This window comes from Peromyscus californicus, unplaced genomic scaffold, assembly GCF_007827085.1.
Source record: "Peromyscus californicus insignis strain IS unplaced genomic scaffold, ASM782708v3 Scaffold_4__1_contigs__length_199733344, whole genome shotgun sequence".
Taxonomy (NCBI): Eukaryota; Metazoa; Chordata; class Mammalia; order Rodentia; family Cricetidae; genus Peromyscus; species Peromyscus californicus.
The window spans coordinates 21,572,926-21,593,513 of NW_026294562.1; the positions used below are offsets into that span (position 1 = coordinate 21,572,926).

The 20,588-nt window shown below is 42.7% G+C and overlaps 1 protein-coding gene across 3 annotated transcripts; it reads right to left on the bottom strand.

The window, feature by feature from the left end:
* Positions 1 to 855: 855 nt before the first annotated feature.
* On the bottom strand, positions 856 to 19,480 carry Ccnj (cyclin J). Of its 3 annotated transcripts, none has more exons than XM_052762244.1 (6): positions 19,353 to 19,480; positions 18,703 to 18,812; positions 13,154 to 13,364; positions 4,552 to 4,851; positions 4,308 to 4,431; positions 856 to 3,779 (listed from the first exon to the last, which is right to left on the bottom strand). In XM_052762244.1, exons 2-6 carry the CDS (start codon positions 18,769 to 18,771, stop codon positions 3,380 to 3,382), a joined length of 1,104 nt encoding a protein of 367 aa, XP_052618204.1. In that variant the 5' UTR covers positions 18,772 to 18,812; positions 19,353 to 19,480; the 3' UTR covers positions 856 to 3,379. The 3 variants fall into 3 exon arrangements, with proteins under 3 accessions (XP_052618204.1, XP_052618203.1, XP_052618202.1); XM_052762243.1 differs by having other exon boundaries at positions 4,308 to 4,434; XM_052762242.1 differs by having other exon boundaries at positions 4,308 to 4,467; positions 19,353 to 19,479.
* Positions 19,481 to 20,588: the final 1,108 nt, after the last annotated feature.

The following is a 20,588-nucleotide window of genomic DNA, read 5'->3' on the forward strand; positions in this document are numbered from 1 at the left end:
GAGAGGGGGAAGTGGGCATGCTCTCCAATAACAACAGCTCCCAAAGGGAAATTTTTCTCCAATGGAGTCTCACTGAATGTAGAAGCCACACTCAAGGGCAGGCCCCATGCCCTGTACAGATGGCTAACTCAAAATGAACTCAGTGGTACCTTGGGAATATTTCTGTCTCATAATGCTTTATATGGGCATTTCCCCCCTTACTGGCCTTTTGCTTATGTATTTTGGTTTCTAATTTTGTGTTTTCATGGGCTGTGTGTGTACATGTCTCTTCATGTTATGTGCTTGCTTTCTTCCTGTTTTGTTCTATTCTCTATTTTTTTTTCCTGTTTGTTTTCTAAAGATTGAAAGAGGCATGGAGTTAGATGGGAGGGGAACTGATCAAAACGTATTTTATAAAAAAGTATTTTCAGTAAAAAAAGTGTTTGCTAACATACAACTCATTTTACACTTAAAAGGCAAAGCTCAAAGTTGTCTGGTATACTCTAATGGGCTTCACAGATCTGGATATAATACACAAAGGGAGACATGTTTCCTGCCACTGTGGCAACGTTCTCTATCCGGGCGGAGCCTCTTAGTGAATGCATTTGTGACTGCAAGTCGGACACACATGACAGCATGGCTCAATGAGGTTACAACTGACAAGCCTGTATTGAAAACAAGAGCGGCGCCGGGCGGTGGTGGCGCACGCCTTTAATCCCAGCACTCGGGAGGCAGAGCCAGGCGGATCTCTGTGAGTTCGAGGCCAGCCTGGGCTACCAAGTGAGTCCCAGGAAAGGCGCAAAGCTACACAGAGAAACCCTGTCTCGAAAAACCAAAAAAAAAAAAAAGAAAACAAGAGCGGCAAGACCATTTTAGTGAAAACTACGTTTATTTTCACATCAAGTGCACAGCACTCATCTAATCCTGCTGTGTAGACTTAGCACCATACTCACTGTGTGTAGTTAGTCATAGCACAGATATTTTGGTTTGCAGTTTGTACTTGATAGTGTTTATTTAAGGGACTCTGGTTAAGTCCTTTTTACACATCATTAATCTTTTCACAGTACACATTTAATGATGGTCCAGTAATCTCAAAACAAAACAAAAAAACTTCTTAAGACTAATTAATAAATTAAACAAAACAAAACCCAACAGTCTCCCCAACCCCCAAGCTAACTGTTGTTGAGTTACATTTATAATGAATTCTAATGTTTTTTAAAAAAGTCATGATTCTCCAGCCTCCCCCACCTGGGTATGCAGCAATATTCATCAATTATTTGACTCTACCCCCCCAAAAGGATTAATCCAGTGTTCTTTAGCTTTTTAAATATAAACTGGAAAAAGTGTTAATAAGCTTTTTAAAAAGGCAAATATTCTTCGACAACAAGAATGACACAGAACTAATCAATAAAAGCATTTGACAAGACATTAAATTACCACAGGCACTGGCTGTTGTTTCAAGTTAGGATTTCTATCCCAATAGCTTACATTCATAGCATTACTTGAGGTAGTTACAATACTGAAAACTGGACTCCACACTGCTGGGCTCTGTCTGTGAATTTGAAAGATACGTTGTCATCTTTTGAACCTACTTTCTCCTAATAATTCAAGTTTTCTTAAGGTAAGAATTCTAAAATCCAATTAGCAGCCTTTTTAAAGAGGAAAAGCGATAGGACAGTTTTCATGCTTGAAAACTGCCATGAGATCTTACCTGAGTGGTTTTCATCACCAGACCAGTAAGTCCACACTATGTGTTCTGCATTCGAAATATGAAAGTTAGCCTCCTTTTAAGGAAGGGCCATTTCTCTAAGAATTCCTGTTGGCAGAAGCTACCCACCTGCACTTACCCACTGGAAAGCCACCTCTATCAACCCATCATGCTGTGGAGCTCTCCCCTTCCCAAAAAAGGCCATTGGCTGAATACTACGACTCCTGCTGCATACCCACATCTTTATAGTGAGTTCTCATCAACACACTGTGGTAGTCTCACATCTGCCACAGTTTCCCTTCTATTCAAGTGCTATCTTATAAAAACATAGATACACCTTACTAATTTTAAAACACAAAGTTTCCCTCCACCAAGTCTTTCTTCTTCCACGGATAAGAGCACAATGTACACAGTTTATCAGTTATTTTTTACTTTTTAAGTTTATCTGTTTCCCCTGCCCCCAATATTTTATGGCCAGGTTGCCCTTGCTATAATGACTATTATTGCTGTTTTCACTCACTACCAATATAATGAACTGTCCCAGGGCATTTGCACAGCCCATCTAATGAAAATGGCTACTGAGAGTTTATAATCAGTACCCCTGCTTGCTTAGCTTTACTTGCTGGATTCCAAGGTTGCTTAGAGAACTACCCTCCCCATAACAAAGTGCTGCATTAGCCCAACCTGAGTACTACCCTGGCCACCCTCAATTCCAGAATAATCCTACCAGACTCTACTCTAGTATTGATACTATTCAGTATGTCTTCTCCTGAAAATTGTTTTAAAGAGTGACAACAAATGTGAATATAAACCACTGATTGCACTGGGTGACGCACAACCTGTCCATGCATGAGCAGCACAGGCCCCACTTCCTTCACCCTGTGCTACGTTAGAGTCTCACCCCAGCAGGAGCACTGTAGCCTATGCTACACAGGTGGTTCACGCCCTCACACTCCCAAGGCATGCTGGTTACAGCTAAGTGTTTCCAAGTACTACAAGTTCCCTGAGTTAAATATGCTTAATCCTGAAGAGTAGGGGCTAATCACTTAGCGGGGAGAACTAGAGGAGTAAAATAAAAATTATGATCATGATTTCAAGGTATGTATCTGTTTAGCCCCTAATTTTAGTATATAAATCCAGACATGTATATTATTTATGATAGGAAGTTATATAAAATCATCTGTGTTTTTTTAACTGCACAGATTAGTATACTTGGCAACTGGTGAGTTTGAACTTAGAAACCCACCAGCAGGCCAAAAGACTCTGAGCTGAAAGATTAAAACAATTCTTCAAAAATTAATACTGTTAACTTTCCTTCATAAAAGGTGGTTTGGCAAGTCCACAGACAAACAGTTAAGTCTTTGATGTATGTGCCGGCATAAGACCCAAAGCCTACCATGGCTCAAATCTCAGAATGGCAAATTTTCAGCTGTACTGAGCATTTTGAAATATTTGGACCACTGGCCAAGGGCTGGACCATTTCAGTCACAGGGGTTGACACACATTAGTATCTGCCAAGTCCTCGTAGGTATTCAAGGTACTGAAGGGGTACTCAGTCTCATGGTGCTGGTGCCTGCTGCATGCTGATACTATTTGTTTTCCTTTCCTTTTGAAGAGGAGTACAAAGAGCTTGCCCCAGAGCTATCCCTCTCAGAACAGTCTGGTCGGTTAAGACCTATGATATGTATGTCATCACCTCTCAAAGCATGGAGTAATACATGGGAAATGTTCATTTATCTGGTAACTCCGGTTGTAAGAAACACTGAGACAGGGTTTAACTTCCACTGGTATTGCCAGGGACATCCCAACACCAGTCTGCATGTGGCCAAGGCTCTGAACACTAGTTTGGAAGCTCGCAGGACAAGTCTGAAGGGTGTAAGATGAGGTGTGTGTAGTAGACACAATCTGCTGGCGGCTTGGTTGTTCTGACACAGGATGCCGATACTGCATCGAGGTCTGATGAAGATACTGAGGCTGCTGGAAGTGAACTGGCCGTGAGGGCTGAGCTGTTTGGAACACACCCAGCTGTGCTGACTGAGGAGCTGACTGTCCTCTCTGTTTGTTCGCTTCTTTCACATCATTATCATGAGCACTGGGACAGGAGACAGGAAACAAAAGCATTACCTAGCAAGAACGCTGCAACGTCCCACTCCCACCTCCACCATAGCTTATTTCACAAACTGCCACGACTGTCTCCTCATTCTAACAGCAGTGATACTTTCCTTGTGTCTTTCTCAAGTGATTTATCTCAGTATAAACACTGCTGGAAGCTTTGAGTTCTTTACAACTTGGAATTTGAGGTCATATCCTAGTGACCCTTAAAATTCAGTAGTATGGAGATGGGTTGGGGTGAGATCTGCCTGGACTGATCTCAGCACTGTGGGCCTGCACATATACAAGAACAGCTCCCTTCCCAGTCAGCTACTTAGGGTCATACCAACAACAGTCAACTCTTACCTGGCTCACAGGCAAAGGATGCTCCTTTGCTGCAAACACTATTTGTTCACAGCAGCGAGCAACTGACAGAGCCTTGAGCCTTTGGGAAGTAGTTTTTAGGGTATACTATACACAAAGGAAAATGTTACCTAGAAATTATAAATGCAAAAGCAAACAGGCTTACACCAACAGTCGTTCAATACACTGCACTAAGAAATCCCAGGAGTAAGCAGTAAGACGATGCAGTCTTGTAGGCCATGTTGGAGAAAGACGAAGGATAATCCTCGAAGAAGCCACACATGCAGCAGCTACTAAAGAAGGTGCATAATTTAGAAAGGCATAATCTGTGGAGACACCAAAAGTGAACTTAAGCAACAGAAGACATGTGTCACCAGTGCAGTCACATGAGGGTCTTCTCAGCAACTCACCTTGCAGAGATACTTCCAGGAAGTAATCTGCGTATTTGGCCATGTAGAGTTTAGTCTTTTCCAAGCAAATCATTGGCCAGCCATCATGAAGATCTGTCTCATGCACTGCTTCAGAGAGGTAATACTCAATGAAATGGGCAGCTGTAGGAAGGCAGAGGTTCCACTGAAAGGTCTCTAATAGTAACAGTTCCATATGCAGCAAATTCTGCTTTGTTAGCACTAGGTTCATATTAGTCATACAGCCCAGGCTGTTGAGCTGCTCCAGCTTAGGCACACTGTCTTCTTTTTCTTCAAATTTACCTTGTAAAGAAGTGGAAGGGGTGGAGAAAATGTTAGAACAGTGATATCTGGAGGCCTTACCAGTTATATGGGACCTGCTGTCTTGCTAGCACTGTCTCCTTTTTAGCTACATCAGAAGGCTCTTCTCTTCCATGTTTGCATGTTGTCTTTCCCAGTACTTCCCCACCCTTGACCTTTAACCATTCTCTGAAAACAATGTGCATAGATTTGAATAGTATACTGCGGCATAATGGAAATAGTCATATATGTTGATGAGGCAGTAACTACCTACTGGATTTTTTTTTCCCCCAGAAAGTGTTCTTTTTGTGGGCAGGTGGTAGTTGGTTAAAGAAAATTATTTTAGAGCATCAAGAATTTAACATCACCTGGGCGGTGGTGGCGCACGCCTTTAATCCCAGCATGCCGGAGGCAGAGGAAGGCGGATCTCTGAGTTCGAGGCCAGCCTGGTCTACAGATTGAGTTCCAGGACAGTCACAAAGCTACACAGAGAAAGCCTGTCTCGAAAAACCAAAAAAAGAATTTAACATCAAAACTTTATCTGGTTAAGTGCTCCACAAATGAGTTACACCCCGAAGCAGTTCTTAGCTTTTTCTGAAAACTAGTCAGCATGAAGTATTTAATCTGGGCAAATTTTTAGCATAATCTCAAGAGCAGAGAGAAAGGAAATTTGGAAGAAAAACTAAGTAAATTACTTTAATACAGGCACTGCTATTTCAAAAACAAATACACAAGGAACAAACCTACCTCTATCTCTTCTCTTCTGTAAGTTTATTTTTCAAAAAAGGGAAGGGGGCTAGGTCTGGTGGAGCCTGCAGCATGACAACATGTGCCTGTGATTATTTGGGAGGCTCAGGCAGGACAGTAAGTGTGAGGCTATACACAGGTCGTACAGTGAGAACCCAGCCCAGCAGGTGAAGGTGTTTGCTGTGCAAGTCTGGAAACCTGAGTGCAATCCCCAGAACCCACAAGGGTGGAAGCAGAGATCACACTTCACAAAGTTGTCCTCTCATCTCCACACAGTATGCACACCCAAGTACAAGTACATGTTTCCCTTCCCTCCAATAAGAATGCTTTAAAGCAAAAGGGGTGGTGGGGAAGAGGGACGATTCTTATCTTCTCTTAAATCTCCTCACTCAAGGCAGAACAGGAGTAAAGGTGACACGATAGAAGTTCATTACTGGAAGCATCAACTTCTGAGAAAATACTCATCTAATGTTGCAACTATTCACTGAGGAACAAGATTGTCTTTCCACCTAAAAAAACTGTTTCTACAGATTATGAACCAACTTACATTTAAATTTCCAAACAAGCATTACTACACATAAAGCATGCATTTAGGTACTTGTATAACGCAGGCCTGTCTCTGGGACATGGCAGTCCACAGAAGAACTGAGATCAGGTCTAAGGCAGCCTACCTTTCAGTACTGTGTTCTATTTTACAATGAAGTTTAAAAGTTGAAATTACAGATTTCTCACAAGGGATTTTACATTAGTTCTTGTTCAAAACTATTGTTAGAAAGTTATTTTTCAAAAGCACACCTTGTTATATATAAAAATTGTTTTAAAACTGGATAACGATTTCAGTATCACTTGCTTTCCTTGGAAACCTTGTAATTTTATTCTACCCATTTATAAACAACTTATAGGGAAAGGTAAGAGAGACCACCAAAGCAGGGACACCAACGTTTCCTGGTGAAGGTTCTCTTCTTGAAGGGCTGATTTGTAACACTGGTTAGAGCTGCTACCACAGACGGCAAAGGCCAGGGCCAGTCAGCTGACCAGTTGGGTAGCCAGTGGGTGGGGCTTTGCTCACACTGGCTCATCTTGGGGCTGGAAAAAGCTCGGCTCCTACCTAGGAGTTCACTTAGGGAACAGAACTGGGGTAGGAGGTTTTGTCCTTGATGCCAGGAGACTCTAAGCTCCTATCTTGAGAAAAACTTAGTGGTTACTCCTGCTCTAGAGACTGTGAACTTCTTTAAAAGCAAACCACTTGTTGAGGTACTGGGTCTTGTGCAAGCTTTCTACAGGTTAGGCAACCGCTATACAATTTTAATTTCAAACACTGTTTTAAGGTGTCCAGACTGGTCTAAGACCTGACATCCTCCTGGCTCAGGCTCCTGAGTATCTGGAATTACAGACATACCCTGTCCCCAGCTCAAAACCACTCTAAACATTACTGTAGAGAGGAGCAAAGCTTATGTTATTTGGACTTTAAGAATCGAGATAGCTTTTTCTAATTCTAGTCATGTAAGAATGGCATTTTACAACACCACGGGTCTTCACGACAGCGATCAGCATCACCACTGAAGAGGAAAGGAAGTCACTGTTCTCACAGTACTAACATGAAGTTCTGCAGAAGGAAAACGAGGCAAGCAGTTGTCCAGCCCCTCCAGATGAAATCATCAAGGCTTTCAAGTACCTCACCATTTGTGGAGCAGTAGTACTAGCTGCACACTTCAAAGGAATGTTATAAAAATTAATGAGTTTATTTATATCATGCTTTAAATTCCTTTGAAGAAATTAATATACCATAATTCACTGTAATTCAAGGATCAAGGGTGTTTCATATTCTCCCCTTGAAACTTTCATCATCAAAAAATAAAACTGTTTATGGTCAATTTCACAGCTCAAGAAATCAGGATGTTACATAACATCAGCCAGTTCACCCAGGGTCAAGTAAGTTGAGTGATACCAAAAACAGGAGCCAAAATAAGACTTTTATATTCTCAGATCTGCAGTTCTAAACCAAAACATCATGCCAGACTATATGGGGTCAGCTATCAGAATGACAGACTTCTGTATCTGTATTTGTAAATATTTAGCTATTAAACAAATGTCAAGGAGTTTATGTGCTGATTTTCAAAGTTAAAAATAAATTGCATAGCAGAACACTGTGTATATAATAAATTAATAAATCTTAAAAAAAAATAAACTGAATGGGGCTTGAGAGATAGCTCGTCCATTAAGAGCACTGGCTCTTCCAGAGGACCCAGGCTCAATTTCCTGCAACCACATGACGGCTCACAACTGTCTGCAACTCCGGTTTCAAGGAATCCAACACCCCCATACAGACATACATGCAGGCAAAAGACCAATGCATATAAAATAAAAATAAATCATTTAAAAACAAAATAAGCCGGGCAGTGGTGGCACACACCTTTAATCCCAGCACTCGGGAGGCAGAGCCAGGTGGGATCTCTGTGAGTTCGAGGCCAGCCTGGTCTACAGAGTGAGATACAGGACAGGCACCAAAACTACACGGAGAAACCCTGTCTCGAAAAACCAAAAATAAATAAATAAATAAAATAAAGTAAAAATAAAATAAATTGCATGTAAGGCATGGTGACACAGGCCTTTAATTCCAGCACCTGGAAGCAGAGCAGGTGGATCTCTGTACATTTAAGGCCAGTCTGGTCTACACAGGACGTTTTAGTCCAGCAAGCTACATAGTAAGACCCTGTCTAAAAAATAAATAAACAACATGCTGCATCAATAACCACATTTGAGATTCTAATTCAGTCTTATGTTTTTGGGAACCTTTTTGTTATAGATAGTGGTACAGACTCAACTACGTGGAGGAATTTCAAAAACTGTGAAAACATCAGTGAGTTACATGCATTCACATCTATCATTATTGTGTTAACTGCTATGTACAATTGAAATCTACTTGTTCATACACACAGATCACAAAGATCAGGGTTTTTTTTCACTTGAAAGGAAATACCAGAAGCCATATGATTATATTGATAAAGGACCAAAACAGGAAATGAGGATAAAGGAAATTCATATCAGCTTCCCAGAAAATAAAGAATTAGAGGCCAGAAACAAAATACCAGGTCTGTCTTTCCTTTACAGGAAATGTACAGATCAGCCATGGAAACCACACATTTTCAACAGCAAATGGTAACTTTGTGGCAGAGAAGATGATATAGTGAGTAGGGCAGATGATGCCATCTGGAATTCAGCCAACATTTTATTCTTTCTTACCAAATAGAAAAGTCATCTATATTGTATAAAAGAATCCTCACAAATTACTAAGACCATTAATTTAATAGAGAAATAGAGAAAGAACAGGAAGAGGCAACCTATGGGGATGGGGAGGCTAAACTCATTAAAAATTAAGATGTAAATCAAACCAACTGTGAGATTTAATTTTTCACCAAATAAAAAAAATAAAGTAAAAAAACTTAAGTCAATATTCATGAGCCAAGAGAAAAAAAAATTTCTTACAAATTATTAGCACTAACAGTAGCACTAAGAGCCCGTGAGTAAGAGTCTTCACCTTGAGTCCAAGATCAGGAGTGTATATCAGAAGCCTCATCTCCAAGGCTGCTTCCAAACTGCCTATAAACTCAAGGCTGCTCAAACAAGCTGAAGCAAGCCAGGGAAAACAGGTGAAATATAAGAAGTTATTTTCCTGGACAAACAAATCTACTTTAGAAAAATCAGACTCTTTAGGAGTAAGAAGCCAGGCTAGAGATTCCAGAACAGCATACTAGGGGAATTGGCCAGTATAATGTTAAACCAAGTCAAGTGTCTTTATTTTCATTTTATAGAGAATTAACCTGGGACCCAAGGGTTATTGAAATTTGTACTGTTAGGGATTCAAACCTAAAAAAAAAAAAAAAAAAAATCACGACACTCTGACTCCTAAATACTACAAATTAGATAATGTGCAGGTCCTTCCTTCCCATTTCCAGTAGTGCAGCTACCCAGGTAGGTAGATAAACATTAGCTCTAAGAACACACAAACTGTGATCTGTCTTTGGCCAAATTACATAGCATCCAATTATTACATAAAAGTAGACTCCACCAGGCAGTGGTAGTGCATGCCTTTAATACCAGTATTTGGGAGGTAAAGGCTGGTGAACCTCTGAGTTCAAGGACAGCCTGGTCTACTGAGCCAGTTCCAGGACAGCCAGGGCTACACAGAGAAACCCTGTCTAAAACAAACAAACACATCAACCAAAAGAGAGAGAAAAGAAAAAAAAAAAAGAATACAATAAATACTAGATACCACAAATTTGTAACATGAATCATCCAATGAAAACAGACTATCAGTTTATAAGCATCCTAAGCTTTTTTGACGAAGTATTAGAGATTGAGAGGAGAACCGACTGTTGCTAAGTTCCTGTGTCTTCAATTCTGACCTAGTGGAGGACAATTGCTCCAACTCTTACCTATCACTTACTCAGGAGGGCTGAGTGAGGCCTTGATGCATACACTAGACATACCCACTCTACCTTGGAAAAGGAAGAATGTAAAAGCAAGTCTCTCTCAGGAACAGGGGGTCAAAGGTGATAGCAGAACAAAGGGAAGAGGTATCTGGTTCTTGCAGTAGTAAGTGATTGTGGTGCTTTGAATGATAATGCTCCCACAGGATCACATATTTGAATGCTTGGTCCCCAGTTGGTGGACCTGTGGCCTTGTTGGAGGACGTGTGCCACAAGAGGTAGGCTTTGAGATTTCAGAAGCCCCCACCATTCCAGCTGGTTCTCTCTCTGCCTCGTGGTTGTTGTCTCAACATGTTAAATTCTCAGCTATCGCTCCAGCACCATGCCTGCCTGCCTATTCCCATGTTCCCTGTCATGACGGGCATGGCCTCTACCACCCTCTGGAATGGTGAGCCCCATTAGATGACTTTATAAGTTACTTGAGTCGTGGTGCTTTGTCATGGTAGTAGAGAAGTAACTAAGACAGCGATAAGCAATTCCTATCTGAACTATAGCAAATATGAACGCTACACCTTGTTACTAGAAAATAAGCTTTAAAAATTACACATTGCCACAGTAATTACACCAAATAATCTTCCATAGAATAAAAGGATCGAAACCACACATCACAGTATGTAATTAAAAACAAGAACTGAAAACTCCATTTCAATCATCCTAAGACACTACAGGAATCAAGTCCCCTTCCTCTGTTAGGGAAATAGGAAAGTATAGGAACTTGGCATCATGATGACAAACACTATATGGTGATCAAAAACTTTTTTCCTGCAGACAGGGTCTTGCCATGTTGCCTGAATGTAGGGTCTACCATATCTGGCTTAAAATTCTCAGTAACCAACCAGATCTCGAAGTGGACTTTAGTAGTGCAGTGTAATACAAGTAACCCTAATTAGTTTGGTAAGTTACTAGTAAGCAAACTTTAGTCACAATATAAATTATTTTATGAAACTACACTAATATCATTCATTATTTACAATCCCTCAAGCTTAGCTTCCTATTTGGTTCAGAACACTCTAAGAACCACAGAGAGCAAGCTGGGACTTGGCAATAGTTGAGTTGACAGTAACAGGCATTGTTGGCTATAAAACTATTTTTCATGAATGATCTTAAAATTTAAAATAGCATTGCTTTTCTGTCTGATGGCCAGAGTATGTCTCTAGTATGAGCTAATTCTGTAACCTAATATTCTATGGGATTAAAAACAAACCAACATGTTTCTTATAGATTTTTATATATCTGACCTGTCAAGTACGGGTTTTTCCAATCTTATGTAGACAAACTCTAAAGGGCTTCATAGCCAGTGATGAAACAAATGAGCATTTTATACGTGATTTCCTATGAACATAAACTTTAATTAAAGTTAATTATAAATGTGTAAGTACTACTCTGGCTTCAGGGTGGGGAGGGGGGACTATGTGTCTAGATTTTAAAGGGGAAATAAAGATACTCAGGAAGTCTACAGCACTCTGCTAAGAATTTGGCTCAGGAGGCATATGATATGACTAGACCAACAGCTGACCTGTAAGAGTTCCAATGCTTCACTGTTCAGATCTCACCCTAACCCACAGGCAATGGAAGCCATCACTATGGTTGTGTTTTATTTACATTCATCTGGTTTCACAAAGGATCTGAAATAATTTAAAGTCATTCAAGTAGAAGTCTTGGAGTATGAAAATAAAATCTAAGAGGCTCCGATCTGGAAATGATACCACCTAATAATGCACTGAGTTGTATAGATTTATTAGTTGTCTAAGCAAAAAGGTGTTTTTGAAAGATTACTAGCTTCACAGCCTAAGAGGAATGTTCTTATCATAGTAGCCACATTGGATGCCAACCTTCAGTGAGATCAGAGGTCAAGGTTGACGATAACAACCATATATTACTTTGAAGTAAGGCTAATAATGATATGGATAATATAAAAACAATACCAAAAACAATTACCAATTCAACTTCATATCAAATGTGATCTTTTTACATTGTTGAATGAAGAAAAATTCAATTTTAATTCTTTTATACGCCCTCTCTCTTCAGTGTAGACACTAGCACACAACAAGGTGAGGCCTAGCAGCACATTCTGTATGGGTAATAAGTAAGTCTATCAGATGACATACTGAAGTCACTTCCTATCAGTTGCAGAAAACCCAATTGATTAAACCTACACCATGTAGCCAAGACAAAGTGTGCAGCACCTTTACGACAGAGTTTCTCAATTCCAGCTACACTGATGTTTTGAGCCAGAGAATCTTTGTTCCAAGGACTTGTTCTTTGAATTACAGAGTGTTTAGCAGCATCCAAAACATCTACACACTAGATACTGTAGTGTTTCCTAAGTTGCTTCTGGTTGTCAATCACTGACCAAAAACAGTGGTTTTCAATCAAAATGGTACATCAACATTACCTTTGGAATTTTTAAAGTGTAAAAAAAAATAAAAATACCTAGTCCCTATTATTCAGATTCTGGCACAGTATATTAATTACTTCTGTCATTGCTGTACTCAAATATCTGAACAGAAGTAAGCTAAAGGAGAGAATTTACTTTGGCTTACAGTTCAGAGAAAGGGAGTCTATCATGGTGGGGAAGACACAGTGGCAGCAGTAGCTCGATCTGTAGTGCTGACTGGGAAGCAGAGACAAGGGAACGTAAGGGGTCAGCTGGCTTTCTCCTTTTCCTCTCTTTATTTAGGCCAGGCCCCAACTTATGAGATGGTGCTATCTGCATTTGAGGTTAAGTCTTTCCTCAGTTAAACTTCTCTGGAAACTCCCACACAAATATGTGTAGAGGTGTATCTCCTAGGTGATTCAAAATCGTGTTGACAATGAAGATTAACCAGTAGATCTGTGGTGCTTAGAATTTGTATTTGTATCAAATCTTCAGGATGTAGGGCTTGGGCATATGATTTTTAAAAAAATGTCAGAATTACTTTTTAATACCTAACTAACAACCACAGTATATACTTCCTAAAAGCAATAAACTGAAATGACTGGGATTTGAAAATAATTCACTGAGTTCCCTCTAGTTTTATCATATAAACAATATAGATTTGAGTCATGTAAATCAGATTCATACTCACTTGCTAGAAGCAGACAGGAAAGTGCAACTAAATGCAGCTGCTGAATAGAGATGTCATAACGATCCATGAACAGGTCCAGCAAATAGACAGCAAGATGTCGGGCGGAAGGGCAGAGAGTGAAGCGATTGCTCACGATGGCAATCAAATCAGCAAAATATCGCCTGAGACTCAGCTGAGGGGACTGGCCCTTGTAAGAAGGCAACTTCAGCTCCTAAATGAAGAGGAAGAATATTTAATCTATAGAAATATCCTCGTAATGCAGACTTAACATTGTTTTTCTAACATACTGTGTTGGAAGAGTTTAAAGACACCATTTGCTTGAAAGGAATGTAGAAATAAAGTTGAGTGGGAAGAGGGTATACGGCTTTAAGAAAAACAAAACGCAAAGCCAACCACACTCCAAACCCTTCCTCCAAGGTGCAGACCAGTGAGTATACTCCTGGAACTGTGCAGGCAATACTTCATACAGAGACCAGGACTTACCCATCAGTATCTTTTAACCTTACTTCCCTTCTATCAGTTAGGATCTTTACTTTGCCACCTTTCATATACATAACATTTTTTTTTTTTTTTTTTTTTTTTTTTGGTTTTTCGAGACAGGGTTTCTCTGTGTAGCTTTGCGCCTCTCCTGGAACTCACTTGGTAGCCCAGGCTGGCCTCGAACTCACAGAGATCCGCCTGGCTCTGCCTCCCGAGTGCTGGGATTAAAGGCGTGCGCCACCACCGCCCGGCTACATAACATTTTTTTAAAATCATCAATCAGTATTCACTCTCAGGACAATATTATACAATTTGTTTTTAAACTCTCTATTAAGAGATTCTGGGGTTGGGAATGTAGCTTAGTTGTAGAGTATATTCTTATCATGTGCTATGCCCTGGGCTCAGGTCTCAGCAACATGTAACACCACACACACACACACACACACACACACACACACACACACACACACACACACACGGGGTGGGGGTGGAGTCCAACTGTGAATCAATATGGAAAGCTTTCAAATTTATTTTGTAAGATGAGTGTATCACCAAGAATAAACCTGACAGCTAATAACAACAAAAGAAACACAAACACCAAAGCACACAGAAATAAAACAAAAACAAAAAAGGGGGAAGCACACTGGACCTCCTAAGTAAATTGTATCTTGAAGGATACCATCAGAGTGAAAAAGGCGGCCCACAGAATGGAGAGAACGTTTAAAATCATACATCCGATAAGAGGTTAGTAGCAAATTACTTTTTAAGCTTCCTCAAGACACACTGTTACTTAGCTACATCCCCAATCCTTCCCAAATTACATAAAGAATTCCTACAACTCAAAAGCAATAAAACAACTCAAATTTAAAGTGGGAAAATAAACAGACATTTTCCCTGAGCAAACAGACAAACAGGGGCTCGAGAGATGGCTGAAAGGGTAGGAGAGCTTTCTGTGAAATCCCCAGCACTTACACACAAAGCTGGGTACGGCTGCATATGCCTCTAACTCCAGCATGGGAAAGGCAGAGGCAGGCCGACTCCCAGAGCTTGGTGGCTAGCCAATCTAGCCAAAACAAGTTCCATCTTCGTGGGAGATTCTTTCTCAGGGGAATATGATGGAAGAGTGATAGAGAAAGATATCCAATCGTACATGTACCATACATACAAAAGTACAAAGTAACACAGAGAAAAACCATAAAGTAACCAACAAGCAGAGATGCTCAACATCATTAATCATTAAGAAAATGCAAACCAAAACCACAAGCTACCACTTCATACCCATCTAGATTGCTATTATCAAAACAACCCCGCCCCCAAAAATGCCCCAAAGAGAAAATAACAAGCATAGACAAGGCTATGGAGGAACTAGAATCCTTACCCATTACTAATGGTAACACAAAATGATGCAACTGCTGCAGGTAACAGTGTGACAGTTTTCAAAACTTAAATATAGAATCATCCCATGATTCTACATTTCCACTTTTATTATACATCCCAAATATCTGAAAGTAGAAAGGTAGGTATTTGTACACCCATGTACATAATTACCCACAATGAGCAAAATGTGGAAACAACCCAAATGCTTATGGGATGGATGCACACACACACACACACACACACACACACACACACACACACACACACTTCAGCTTTAAAAAGGGAATTGCGACATACACTGCATGGATGAACCTTAAAGACAATATGCTAGTCACATAAATGGACACTTCTTATATTAATATGATTCCATTTACACCAAGTATTTGGTCAAAGTCACAGAGGCAGAGTAGAAATGTGGTTATCAGGGTCAGGTGACAGACGAACTGGAAAGAGTACAGAGTTTTAGTTTAGCAAGATGAAAACTTATGATTAGCCCCAGGTATAAACAGTGGAAATTGTCTCAAGTCTCTTTCTAGCAGGTGAATTAAAATGCAGAGATCATTACAATACACTGTTGACACCACAGGGCATTGAGAACACCAAAGAAGACCTCGCTTGGCCCATGGGATAAGGAGTTATAGAAAAACTGAGGCCTGAATATTACATTAAAAGACTAGGAATCACACCTGGAAAATATTGGTGGACTTTATTTTTAACTATGTTAATTTTACCAACATTAGTAAAAACACCCCAGGGCCATCAATATGAGATTTTATTTGTATTCACTGTTATTAGTGTGTGAGCACCTGGTATTTGTGGGTAGGCACACATGCCATGCTGTACATATGGAGAGCACAGCTTTGTCGAGTTGGTTCTCTCCTTCTACCTTTACGTACACTCTAGGGATAAACCTCAATCACAAGTACTCGCTGAACTATCCCATAATATCTCACATAACCTGTTGAGCTACCTCACCAGCCCCAGAGGTTTTAAATAATATATCTAATGAACTTCATTTGTCTTTTTCAGTGGGAAAGTACAAGTGCTGACCGGTGACTGTCCGAGCCGGCTCTCCCTGAACAGGTACGCAGGCACAGAAAAGAGCCTACACTTTCCTCAGCCACAAGTTTCTTCTGCTGGCTTTTCTCAGTCCCTTAGAATGGCACACTCTTCTTCTGACTGGCTTCTCAGGAATCCAAAGGAAAAAAGCACAGGGAAGTCATCGTAAGTCTAAGTCCTCACCAGCGAACCACTTCAAATGCCATCCCCTACCCAGACTGGGTTAACTCTCTAGCCAGGATGGAAATAAAGACCTACAGGAAGTGTTTCTCCCAAGAATACAATTGTTTCCGTTTGCCTTTACAGCTCCTCAGCTTCCTTCCACAGAGTTACAGTCCTGGAGCAGAATGACAGAAGACAAGCACCTAAGGGACAGGTGCCTGGGAAGTCTTTGTGAGTGGGAAACTCCATTTACAAAAGTGGTACAGTTGGCGTTCACTTATTTCACTCTTCCCCAGTAAACACAATGCTGGTCACATCAACTATTTCTTTAAAAACTGGAGGTCTAAACATGGACCATCTTTCACAGCAAATGAATGTCAACTGCCCCAGGGAAGAGCTACATTCAGATGCCCTTGACTTCTAAAGCAGATTGCTGGAGTTCATGCAGGCAAGGACCCGTGGCACTAAGCCACCGCTCTAACACCTTGCACATACTACGTACTGAACATGTTGCATAAACAAATGACGACATCACTGACAGCTGACATTAGCATTTTTAATGAGAAAAGTTTAACTTCTTGACTCCAGTGCACTACAAATAGAGATCTCTCCAGTTGTAAAGTTCAAGCCCTATTAATTAATGCACATCCTTTATGTTACCATTACCTGAAATCAGGACTACAGTCTACACTGAGCTTAAAGACAACATAAAGGCAACCCTGAGTAGTCTGCAACAGGTGGCCTGAGACAGGCTTCAGAAGAAAGCCTTCACATCCACCTGACTACAGATCTGTCTTGCTCCATGGCCCCTTCAGAGACTGCACAAAAGCATGCAACAAATCCTAATTAAAAAAAGGAAAATTCTACTTCTAAGATGACCTGCAAAACTAATTCAGACAATTACTCAGGATTAAAACTACCTACACATAAAATATTAGAACTAAAAATCATGAGGATCACCATGGAAAAAAAGTCTTTAAACTTTCCCATCCACCAAAAAAAAAGTACCATTTATACCAACTAACTAGTTTGCTACTAGAGAGAGAAAAAGACTGACACTTAGAAAATCCATTTATCTCACCCCAAAATCAAAAGTGAATTGGGACAACTTCTCCCCCTCACATTCCTAAGAATCATTCCATAGTTGGAACATTTATGTAGAGCAGTATCATACGGGTCTGGGGTGTATTCAGGGGAAGAGACTGAATGTCAGGATTAGTAAAGAACATTTAGAAATTTCAAGCTTTAGAGAAAAGGGTGCACATTTAACAAACGAAGCCAGAACTCAAGGTCCCAAGGTACTTAATATGGTCAGATACACAAGATACAAATCTATTATCCTGGAACCCTTAAGCCTCAAGCTACATGAGTGTCTCATTGAAGAGTCAGCTGTTTTGATTCTTAGTTTTCTTCTACACTTAAGGTGGTTCTTTTAGGGTCAAGGTGAAACTGAGTTAAATTAGAGATCTTTCCAGAGCTCTCCTTTGGATGTCAGAGAAGCAGGGCTATCCCATAAATCCGACTTAGGACACTCAAAGTAAAATCGTTACTTAAGAAGCAACAATACAAGCCGGGCGGTGGTGGCGCATGCCTTTAATCCCAGCACTCGGGAGGCAGAGCCAGGCGGATCTCTGTGAGTTCGAGGCCAGCCTGGGCTACCAAGTGAGTTCCAGGAAAGGCGCAAAGCTACACAGAGAAACCCTGTCTCGAAAAACCAAAAAAAAAAAAAAAAAAGAAGCAACAATACATAGACTTTGGTCCAAAAAGAGTGTATTTTTTTCAGTGTTTATTAAGTATCCCGCATCTACTTTCTGCACATGATAGTACCAAAGAGCAGTTCCTTCCTTCCACCCTAAGGCTTTTCAAACAGCCTCAAACCAAGTAACAGTGAGTTAACACACAGCTCTTACTATAAGCTGGGCACTATTCTAAGTCTGCGTACAGCACGGACATCAGATTTCACAATCAGCCCATAAGAAACGCTCCAGCTTATTTATTTCTCCTCTTAAAGACGAGGAAATGGAGAAACTGAGAATTAAGTAGTCTGAAGTCTCACAGCAAGTTTGGGAACTGAGTTATGTATTAACTGTGGCTTACAACAGCTGCACGCAGCATCAAGTAGAAGCAAGAACGGCTGTTCATTCGATACAAATTCAGCATTACACACACACACACACACACACACACACACACACACACACACCCCAAGATCAAATCCATGATCCACCTGGCAACATTGGAACATTGGAACATCGCTTTCCACCTTCCTTCTCCCAACTACCACGCCCCACTCCTCTCCACATTTTCAGGTTCTTCTGATGCAGCCCAAGGAAGGAAGAAGTTAATTAACCTTGACAAATAAGCAGACTCGCCTTCTCTGCCCTGGAAAGTGGAGCGCAAAAAAAACCTAACTGGCCTCTCCAGGAAGCACAAGAGCCGCGATGGGAAGGAAGGTCGGGCCTCGGGGTTACCTTGTACCGAAGCGCCTGGTGAATATCCGCAGCCAGCTGTCCTCGCCACCACTGCCCCTCCAGCTCCATGGAAGCCGGCGACGCGCCCCGCCAGACGCCTCAACTTCAGTCTGGAAGACACGCCCCAGACGCGGTCACCGCCAGCAACTTCCCCTCCACGACCCTCCGCGCCCCCCGTCACCAGGGCTGTGACCTCGGGTCACCGCGCTCGGCTGCTCATCTTCACCTGACCCGACCCCAAGCCATCCTCCAACGCCAGCGAGGCCCGATCTACCCAGTCGAGAGGCGCGGGCTTAAGTCTGCAATCGCCAGCTGGAGGAGCTGCAGGAAGGTGCAAGCTTGGGTACCTCGGGGCGGGACGGCCGGGCTTCGGCTCATCGAGTCCCGGGTTCGAACTCGGCGGCCCGCGCCGGGAGCCCTGACACCGTCCGGACGCCGCCGGAACGGAGGGTGAGCAGCGCTAGGCCAGGTCCGCGCGGACAGCCGGGCGCGCTCTACCGCCCCGGGGGTCGGAGGTACGCTGGCCGCGGCGCGTCCCCCCTCCGAGCGGCGAACAAAAGGCCGGCCGGCCGTGCTCCGCGCCTCGCCTCCCCTCGCGGTGCTCGCCGCCCTCCCCGGCCAAGCCGGCCCGGCCCGCGCAAGGCTCTTACCCGGAACCGCGGCCCTCACAGCCCCAGCCCGGCCGCGGTGCGCGGGGCGCCGGCAGCGCTCATGCCGCGGACGGTCGGCCCGCCAAGCCCCCGCCTCAGCTCGGGCCCAGCACCGGGCCGCTCGCGCCGCCCATTGTTAAAGGACCGGCGGGCGGCTCGCCGTACAAAGCCAGCGCGGGGGCACGGGCCGCCCCGCGCTGCCAATCTCGTCTCGCGATACAGCGGGGTCGCGCCGCGCCGTCCAATCGGCGGCCGGGCCGAGCCAGGTGCCACTCCGGCTCTGCGGGCCCCCGCCCGGCGCGGCGAGCCCGGCTGTCTGGCTCTGCAGCCCCTGGCGTCTGTCCGGTGCCCGCGGGCCACTCACCTGCAGAAGAACCTTCCTCGATGGGTCCTGGGTGCCGGCAAAGAAAGTTTGCGACGCCCCCGCCCAGCGATAAACCGTGGCAGCGCGGATCTGGCCCGCTGTCTCTCACTTGGAGGGGCAGCTCTCCCGGGTCTCCCCGGCCTCCCAAATAGGCTTTAGCTGTTCCCACAGTCCCTAAGCCGCTTGGCTTGTTTAATTCTGCTCCAGTTCCACCTCTAAACCCAGGATTCTTTGAGCAGTCTAATTCAGTTCTTCTTGTGGCTTTTGCTTCGGGCGATTCTCAGGAGTTGTGAATGGAATTGACATCTTTAGTAACGTGGCTTGTCGAATCCATAATGAATGTAATTGACCATCTGCGGTGGTCAGGGAAGAAACCCCAAACTGTGGAAACACTCCAGCGTCGATTAAGGTGATGTTGGAGCTGGAATGTGAGTAACAGAAGCCCTATCAATTGTACTTGAAAGTGTTTGGTGGACCACCACAGAAGTAGGTAGTCAGCTGGGACAGTGGTCCCCCAATTTTCCAGAGTGTATACAGCGACTTCAATTTATTTTTAAACATAAATCATGAGACCGCACCCCTTACTTTGAATATTTTGTTTAGAAAGAGGAAGGGTGACAAAGGACTACTACAGAATGATGAGTGCACATTGCGGGATCCGGGCTTATCGCGCTGACTGGCATTTGCATACATCCTGGAAGAACCGCTGCTGACCTGTGTGTGACAGTGCTAATGCCCGGGGAAAGTAGGGATTCAGGAACTGATAGCAAGAAAAGAGAAGCATCCAAATGAAAGTTGGCAGGGCCCAGCCTAGCCCAGTGCAGTTCAGGAAGAGGCTGCTAGCAGAGGAGAAGGGGACATCAGGCTTTAAA